Raw genomic sequence first — 9,476 nt, forward strand, 5'->3', positions numbered from 1 at the left:
TCCCTCAAAGTCTTTAGATATTTTAAGGACAACTGAAAGGCTCTGGCCCAGTTTTGACTTCTAGTTCCTGCACCGTGCTATCATCCTTTGAGAGACTACTGAAATTCTACGCCCAGTCACAATAGAGAAGTTTCATTCAGAAGGGCAGATTTATTTATGGAGTAGTGAGGCCAAAGCTGAAGTCAAGAGTCCCAGAAATTTTCTCCATGTAGAAACCAGCATAGATAGGAAGAAGGTTCAGTACGATGCCCCTTGACCTGCTAGAGCTTCACAGAGACACCAGGGAGACAAGCGACAGAAGGTCCTTCCCTCAGTTCTTTGGCAGCATCAGCACTAACATATACTTCTCCCTTAACTGGAGGTGGCACACTCCTACACTGTGTTTGCAGGACACAAGGCAAGAGGCTAATACACCTTAGCCTGCGATGGACAAAAAATGCAGAGCTTCTTATGACAAAGATCCAAACTGGAGGCAAAAGTTAACTCATGTATAAATCCTAAAGTGCTCTCAAATGATTCTTTTTGCGTATAGAATCTTACCACTATTTCACATTCACTAAATGAATTATTTTCATCACAAGTGTGTACTAGTAAGAAGCAAGACGATGCTATAAATTAGCATGGATTGGAGGATACCTGAGACAAAAATGAGCGATAGCCCTGAACAGAAGGGCAAACTGCGTGCTTGTCATTAAAACTGCAATTGATTGAATTCAGTTTCTGTATCAGAATCACCGTTAGAAATTCATTATTCATACCTGTATAATCTAATATTCATAAGCCTTCCAGCAGAACAATCTGGCCAGGTTTCAATGTTTGGTCCTTTAAAACATTCATATACTGTCCCATGGGAATCCTTACATATCATAAGTTCTCTTGCAGTGATATCCCAAAGCCTTTTAGTTGGCTTGGAAATCTGTCAGCTATAAATCATGAAACATGACAGTTAAGTATTAAGATAACTGATAAGTCTCTGGGCTTCTTAGAAGATTGCGGCCTTCAGACATTTCTCCATGGCTTGATGTCAGCTGTAGGCCAGTCAGTGAGTATCACTGTCGGACTAGTAGTGCCCGAGAAGAGAAAAATTATGAGCTTCCAGTATTATACTTCTGATGTTTCTCAAGTAATTACAACCAAAAGTTCACATGGATGCCTTGACATTTCTTCCATACTACAGCATTTTAGTTAATTGGGTTTTTTTCCTGATGATGGATGACTTTTATATCTGAGCCTCATCTGAGGTTTGCTTTGCTTGTTAGGGAACTTAGAGTGAAATACGGTGGGACATTATTCAAATTTCAGAAGAATATTTTCTACTCTTCTACTTCCAATTTCAGCTTCACATTAGCAAATTTCCCTGGCTGTATAATAACTTCTTATTTACTGACTGTGAAAACATCGTATGTAACACACTTTCCAAAAAAAACCCCAGTTGCTACTCCATGTGCCACTTACAATCAGAAAAAGCAAAAGTTTTGAATTCTCATGCCTCCTATGAATGATTGTTTCATATTGTAAACAAAGCACCATGTTGATGAGTTTGACAACCATTGCCTTCTACTTCATATTTTATAATACACATACATGTAGGTTCTTGTGCTTCTTACCCTAACTTTACAAAAATGCAAACAGACACATAAGATGCAAAACAAAAATTGAGATACACATTTTGAAAAAAAGATATGTTTTTCTTATTAAAAGGTCAAGCAGTAAACAATTGACTTTGATTTGGTGCTTGGGACTGTCAGCAGATGATATAACTTGAAGTCCAGAACAAAACTGACTTATACAGGTGATATTAATCTAATTATGCAATACCCCAAAACTAAACCACGCATTTTTGTCTTGCTAAGTACAGTTTAAAAATAAACAGCCTAAACATAAGATGCTGGGCCAAGCATACCCAAGAATTCACACCATCAGCTGGAAACTAACAGAGTTCTACTTAAAATGCTGTGATTTACACTAGGGATTTTGAGTAAATTTAATTAGTTTCCTGCATTTCAGCAGAGTATATTAAGAGCAAATGAATTCTCTCAGCATAAAACACTGAAACAATGAAGAACAAATGAGTTAAGCCTTCTTCATAAATCAATTCATGCTAAAGTATGTGCTAATCCCAATCTGCACTCTGGTTAGATATTACCATATGAGTACATTCAGCAATTTTAATTTAAACTGCCTGCAGTTAAACAGAAAAGGGCAGCAAATCAAGACCACTGTCATCATTCACATTTGCTACGGCAGCATCACATCTGTAAAGAAAAAATGGCAGAGCTGCCCCAAACAATGTTCACTGGGTCTTCTAAAATGCTACTCTTAATCCTCTTACATGATTCACTTATTGTGTCACACTGTTGAACATATGCAGTCCTCATGTTTGTGAGGAAAAATAAGAGGGGAAAATCTTCTTTCCAGATTTACAGAGTCCAACAATTTTGTAAGTTTTCCATTTACCTTTAAAATAAAATAGAATCATGTGGATTTACTAATAGTTGGCTCTCTAAAGGATAGGAAGTTAATCTGAATATGCCTGAAGCATTCACTCAAAAGTTCACTCCATGTTTTGAAATTCAGATCTCTCACTAGATTGGATCAGAAGTGCCGTAAAAATAGCTTATTCTCTTGCTATTTCATTACTGCCACAACTCTTCCCAAGTCAATCTTCTAATCATTGAACAGCATTAAAAGACAATGATTATTTCAACTTCTTCAGTTACATATGAATTCAAGTGGGCTAAAAAGATTATGTTCTGCAAAGCATATTTCTGCACAGAAAAATATTTCCATTTTGATAATGGATATTTCACTTATTAGCTGCTATGCCCACCTAACAAACCATTTTTACTAGCAAATTAATAAAGACAGCAATAAGACTTTTTTAATGAAACTTTATCTCATTGAGATTTTTTGAAACATTCACTGAGTATTCAACAGAAAGGGTGTTCCAAGGCTGAGTTTAGACCCTCAGGTCAATTCAACATCATGACAGAGACAGGAACTGAAATCAGAAACCTTAACTTTTCAGTCTGAAAGTGGAAATCTTGATAATTTCCCTAGATGAAAATAAAATTCAATAAAGAAGCCTGAAGGTTTCCTGTCAAATAGAACTCTCTATGTCCAGTTAGCTCTACAATTAGTTGCCTACCTCAGAAAATTACTTGGATAGGTCCTTCTCGTTCAGGGATACACCCCTCTAAAAATTCACTAAATCAGGTATTATTCTGGGAGCACAATCACATTTTAATCCAAATCAAGAGTTAAAGAGATATTTTACAGAAGGGGGTAGAAGTATCATACCCATCTTACAGACAAATGCATACAGGTGGATTAAACAACTTTTTCATGGTAATTCAGCAAGTTTCTAGTAGATCTCTATTTATAGCCACATTTTGACACGTGCTGTAGTCTGTCAACCCCACTTCTTCACTACAGAATCATCTCCTTTGAAAGAAATTATGTTTCCAGAGAAGGAAAATCTGAGAAATCTCACTTACCTGGCAAAAAAAGACGCTGCCACTGAGGTGCCTGTGGAAACTTCACTGGCAACATAGGTGCTCTGGGAAGCAGGGAAGCTGTACAACGAGGGTTTATCTGCATTGTAGCGGTTCAATGCTGCTTCAGTCAGGCCCTCTCGACTAGTCTCTGTCATAAGCTGAGATATCTGCAGACAGAAAAAAACCCAAAAGTGTCATCAGCTAAAGTTTACTAGCTGACCCCTCCTCATCCAGAAGTGTGTCTGGGTTGCAGATGGAGAAAAAGAGGCATTTCATTCACTACAACTTTGCTGCTCTGTGAACAAGTTTATTGCTTCTGTCATCCTAATCTGCAGTCCTTTGGCTCAGTTCTAACCTCGTCTGCATTAAAACTAATAGGATAAATGCATCCCATCACTAGAAATGTCAATAATGTCTATGGCTTTCCATTCACATGGAAAAGAAAGAGTAAACCATAACTCTTACTCAGTTTTACCTCAGGGTAAAAGAGAAACAGTTTAGGTATGTGCAAAATATTTATCTTTAACTTCAGGAAAAGAAAATACATTTGTTTGCCTTATTTTAAAATAACATAGCATCAGTGTATTAAGTATTTTTGTTGACCTTTCTCCATAAAAGCCAACACACGGCATAGGAAGGAGTCCATTGGGATCCTAGACTATTTATCATCTCTCTGGACAACTGGGATCATTACCACTCACTTTCATTGGTTTTCTTAAAAGGTTTCAAACATCCCATGATTTCATTCTTCTGATGGCCCATTTAACAATTTTTCCCCTGTTACGAAGCCTCATCTCAGCCTTTCATTGTCTGGGAGAAGAAACAGAGTTCAACCAGACTTGACCTAGCTCTCCTCAAATTAACTGAAAGATAGTTATTGACTTCAGAGAAAGCTGCGTCAGCCCTATTGAAGCACCTCCTCAAAACTTTTATTTCCATTTCTTGACTATTACTTCTGCATGAATTTACAATGGTGTGATGTCATCTATTGTACTTCATGCAATTCCTAACTACTTCCCTTTCCTCCTTCCCTCATTTCAACCATAAAGAGCTTTTCTTCACCAATGCATGTCACAAAATTGCAACATATACATAAAATTATCGTTAGCAATTGTCCAAGGCATTGCTTCTTTCCCTCCAAAAAGTTTGCAAGAATCAGTCTCACACCTGTTCAATTTGAGTTCTCATGCCTATCCTTATCACCACAGTAACAACAGAATATCTTTTTGAGGCACATCAAGAAAAGTACTTGAGATCATCCTGTAGTTCTTTTTCTACTTAGGCTTGCTTTATTTCAGCTGTTAAACATTTCAGTTGAAGGCAAAGTTAAAGAACTGTGATTTCTATTTGTGAGGGGAAAAGATATGAGATATGGCAACATTTTTTTAGACTAACTATCAAGCCATCTGTTTCTTTTACAGAGAACTGTTACCCATTCTACTATGGCTAAGAAGATAATCTAAAAGTTTATCCTTATTTTACATATTTTTAGGTCAAACAACTGTAATACTTCAAGAATGGGAATGCTAAACTAGCCACTCTGTTTTATGAGGAACAGGTAATATTGCTGAAAGTGCCATTATTACATTAGTCACACACTGAGCCTTTCTAATTTACTGATTCACTATATTGAATGAGCAGTGCTCTCAGAAGGCTGTATATGAAATCCTGGACTTAAATCATCTCATACTACTGTTAAAACACAAGAATTTAGGCTGGCTGCCAGGATACCTCCCTATATTTCCAGCGTGCAGCCAAACAGACGTTTGTTCTTCAGTATTCTGCTAACCTATATACGTCAACTTGGGGCATTCCAATACACTTGAATTCACTAAATTATAATTTCATTAAGTTTTCCACTATTTTTACTAACTCAGCTATTTATATTTGCAGTGAACTAGCACAAGATTCTCCCGTCTCCTCAAATTATCCTGAAACCAATTTCATCATCACATTGGGAACTGCTAAGCAGATAGATTTAAAAAGCTCTCCCTTCAGAACAGAGTCCACTTATAAACCTAACCTCATCCTAGTCCATGGAATTCATATACCTGAAATCAGGGATGGACCATCATTAATCAGTTGCCACTGCTGACAGTGTCACCAGGACGTGACACTCACTTCCATAGCAACCTGACAGCAGTTAAGAAGTTGATGAGTTTATTTATCTCAACTGAAATCTCAATTGCAATCATAACCTCCCCATCTTCTGCCAAATAAAGATTTGCAGCTCCAAATATGAATTTCCACAGCCAGTTCCGACACATTTCTGTTGGTGTCAGATCCCCTGAAGTGGCAAGATGGTGAGGCACGAGAGGCATTTCAGCCAACTGCAAAACAGGAAAGGATTTGTGTGTCTCTCTTTGGGACATCCAGAAAATATCTATCATGAGATGGGCATGAAAGCAGTAACTAAATGGCTTCTGAGATTACAGAGACTTTCAGGTCATCCATGCCTATATCCACAAGTCCTATTAATGTGAACAGCACAGAGCAAACAGAGCAATAAAAAGCCTCAAACGGATTGCGGACATTTCCTAAAATTACTCTCAAGCTTCCTCAAAAGCTGATTAGATGCTCAGTACATGAGCTTTTGAATAACTAGTTCTTAAAATACAAGCACTCCAAAAGAATCAAATAAGCACTGACTTACCAAAGAGACATGAGATTCTTTCAGAAAGATATAAATATAAACCATACCCCCTATTCCACCTATGCACTCAGAGAGAAATAGGTATTAGTCAGCAAATGGAATGTTAATGCTTTTTAATAAATGGGAATGAAGATCTTATAAAGCCTGTATTTAGGTCAAGCTTTCTTATAGTAAAATACAAAGGAATTGAATGAGAAGCTGGAAATAATCAAACGTATTTACAAATTCTGTATGTCCTAACCATAGGACAGAGAGAGGCGAGATCAATAACATTAATTTTAGGAATTGCATACACTCTGGACAAGTGCATAATGGGGTTGTTTCTATATAAATGTAGGCTTTTCAGCAGTACTGCTATTATCATGTGTCCTACACAAGAGTCCAAGTACTACAGGGATGGTCCACTGCTGAAACTGTGAAACACCTGCATGGTACTGACCACCAGAGCCTGCTGGAGAGGCAGCAGCAATCCTTCCTGTTCATTCGCACAGCTTGCTTTGTTGCAGAAAACAGGGAGCTACTCTTGACATTGATGTTGGTGTTTTACCTGTGAAAAGGAACTTTCCAGTGTAAACAGCCATGTCAGAGAGCCCTCCCAGAGCTACCCTGGGTGGACACTCATAATAGGGCATGTTGGTCTTGTTAAGCACCCTCTTGATCCTGAGGGTCCAGCACCACCGCCTGGTTTCCCTAGCCATGCTGGCACACTTCCTGGGCAAAAATACATTTCTCAGCGTGAACTCTCTCAAACTAAACTCCCAAACACACATACTTGAGCTCCATTGATTTACGGTTTGCCTCAGCAGGGACACTCCTTAGCTGACAGTGTATTACAAGAATACCAAAATGAGAACATACTTTGTTTTACCTAACACAAGACATAGACAAGACAAAATAAGAACTGGCTTCAGCCAGACCAGGATCTCCTAATCTAGAACTGGTTTCCAGTTTTAGAACTTGCTTACTTTGTCCAAAGTGGGATTTTTCAACAGTGAAATGTCTCCAGAAGAAATGAAAGCTGAAATATTTCCCTGAATTTCAAACATTCTACTGTTCCTTATCTGGGAAGCCTGCAACACCACTCAATGTTATACAGGTAAAAGGCCACAGAACTACCTAGTGATACTGCAATACTCATAACCTCAAGCTGAACATCAGGTTTTGCTTGAACGAGTTCAAGTTACTCTGTTGCTACCTTTTCCTTATATCAAAGCAGGACCAGGATAACAAACTAGAACTTGATATTTAATTATGGGATTATCCCTTTGGTAATGCAGTCAGTGGAGATAAAGGGCAAAGATGCACCAAATTTGTGCTATGCCAAATTCTGGGCCAGGCTTTTTTGTGTCCAGTACTTATCAGAGAATTGTTCATACAGCACAAATTTGTACATCTGGGTCAATCCACAGGCCGATACCTCACTAGGCACATGCCCACAGTATTTGACTAATAAATCCTCATTTATTCCCAGAGATCAATGCATGTACATAAAGTAGTGTGCAGAAAGAAGTCCAAATAAATAATATATCCAGAGACCACTGACTTTTGAGTCAGTTCTACTGTATTTCTTTCTTTTGCCTCAGATTGGAGAGTGTAGAAATCATTTAAAACTATTATACCAAAGTGAAGAGTGGGCTTTGGAGGTAATCTTACCACCTTATTTACTTCCATCTCCAGCCACAGTACCAAATTATCCCTTTCTCCTCTGACATTACTCATTGAACTTCACACATACACAAACTTGAGTAAATACACCCAGGATATATCAAGCATTTAAGGAAAAATACTCATAGAAGATACATTTCCAAAGCTCTTAGAGAATTTCATTTTTTTCCCCATCCCAGTTCAAAAGACATAGTTGAAAATCACACTTTGAACATTAACAAAAGCAGGCTCCTTTTTTGTTCGCCTTTTTTTCCCCCCGCAATAACATATGCCTGGCAAGTACAGTTGACATAAAACTGCTTCTTCAGTGTCACTGTCTCTCTCACTAAATACTGTTTCTGGATTTAAGAGGGAAAAGAAGAATAGACTCCTCAATTCTCTTTCCAAACCCTTCTGTGAGTACCAACATACCATATACATGAGGTTTAAGATTAGTTAATAGGATATATTTTGAGAAATTCCTTTACTGAATTGTTGGCAGCACATCACTGCCTGGATAAGCAACAAAAAGACAAAGCATGGAATAACGCAACCTTTCATGCCTCAATAAAAACCTTTTAAGTGCACATGGAACAAGACAGATGTCCCTCCCAAGGCCCATTTTTTTTCTCCCCTCTCATAAAAGCAAGGCATCCATTAACCTCATCTTTCACTGCTTTCTGATGGTATACAGCAGGAGCTGGAGATAAGTCATGATTTAAATTCTCTACTTCATAGGAAAAAGATGGCTCTGCAGTTAAACCACAGGTGTCAGCCAGGCTAGATTCTCTCCTTATTCCAATTAAAGAGTCACTCTGTGCATAAGACTTGCCATCATGCAGTATGAGGTTAATTATATTTACATAAGGGCATTTTTCAGCCAAGCTCATTAATGTTTCTAAAGCTCCTAACTGAGGACTCACAACTGAAATTACTGCACAAATGGAAGTTAGCATTTATGAAAGATGTGAAACATCCTTTGCTCTAGAGGTAGTGAACATCCCCAAAATCTAGTTAACATCAATGACTGAGTAATGAACTGGGTGCATAGAAACATATGAAATGTATCCATCTCTGAAGTCAAATTCAAGATACAAACCTGTGTTCAAATTCACTATAAAGCAATCCTCAGTTTCCAGAGATCCTAATCTCAGGAGAGAAGCTCACTAGCAAGGAAAAGCTCAAGGTAGAAAGCTCTCTTTCATAAACACACACACACACACTCATGAATGACTTCTTTGGCAATCTGTTCTTGATTCAGAGCAGCACTGAATTTTCTGCCCAATAAATACTGAAGAAATTACTTCCTGGCTTATTTTAGACAGCAAATGCCTACATTAACAAAGAAAAAGGTTCTTCTTGAACATCCTCCTTTAAAAGCTGAATCAAAGGAAGCTCTAAAGGATACCTCTCAAAATTTTAGCACACCAAAAACATCATAAATTCTTATAAACCTGCTTAGAACACAAGCTTAGCAGCTTAGTTTCCAATTTTCAAGCTCTTTAAAATATTAAGCTTTTACCTTCCGTCCAACTCCTTTTGGCTCATCACAGTTTACTTTCAGTCATAACAAGGTAAATTTAGTCATAGAATCACAGAACCATAGAATAGTTTGGATTGGAAGGGACTTTTAAAGGTCACCTCGTCCAATCTCCCTGCAATGAGCAGGGACGTCTTCAACT

The 9,476-nt window shown here is 37.9% G+C and overlaps 1 protein-coding gene across 1 annotated transcript in view; it reads right to left on the bottom strand.

Moving 5' to 3' along the window:
- Nucleotides 1-6,195, bottom strand: part of KIF26B (kinesin family member 26B) — a gene marked incomplete at its 3' end in the record, with an annotated part of 158,517 nt that extends 152,322 nt beyond the window's left edge. The window contains exons 1-2 of the mRNA XM_010288200.1: nt 6,151-6,195; nt 3,498-3,664 (exon numbers count right to left, since the gene is read on the bottom strand). Coding sequence (XP_010286502.1) covers nt 3,498-3,664; nt 6,151-6,195 — 212 coding nt within the window. The remainder of the gene's footprint in view (nt 1-3,497; nt 3,665-6,150) is intronic.
- Between the last annotated feature and the right edge of the window lie 3,281 nt (nt 6,196-9,476).

Source organism: Phaethon lepturus, unplaced genomic scaffold (genome assembly GCF_000687285.1).
Source record: "Phaethon lepturus isolate BGI_N335 unplaced genomic scaffold, ASM68728v1 scaffold15445, whole genome shotgun sequence".
Classification (NCBI taxonomy): domain Eukaryota; kingdom Metazoa; phylum Chordata; class Aves; order Phaethontiformes; family Phaethontidae; genus Phaethon; species Phaethon lepturus.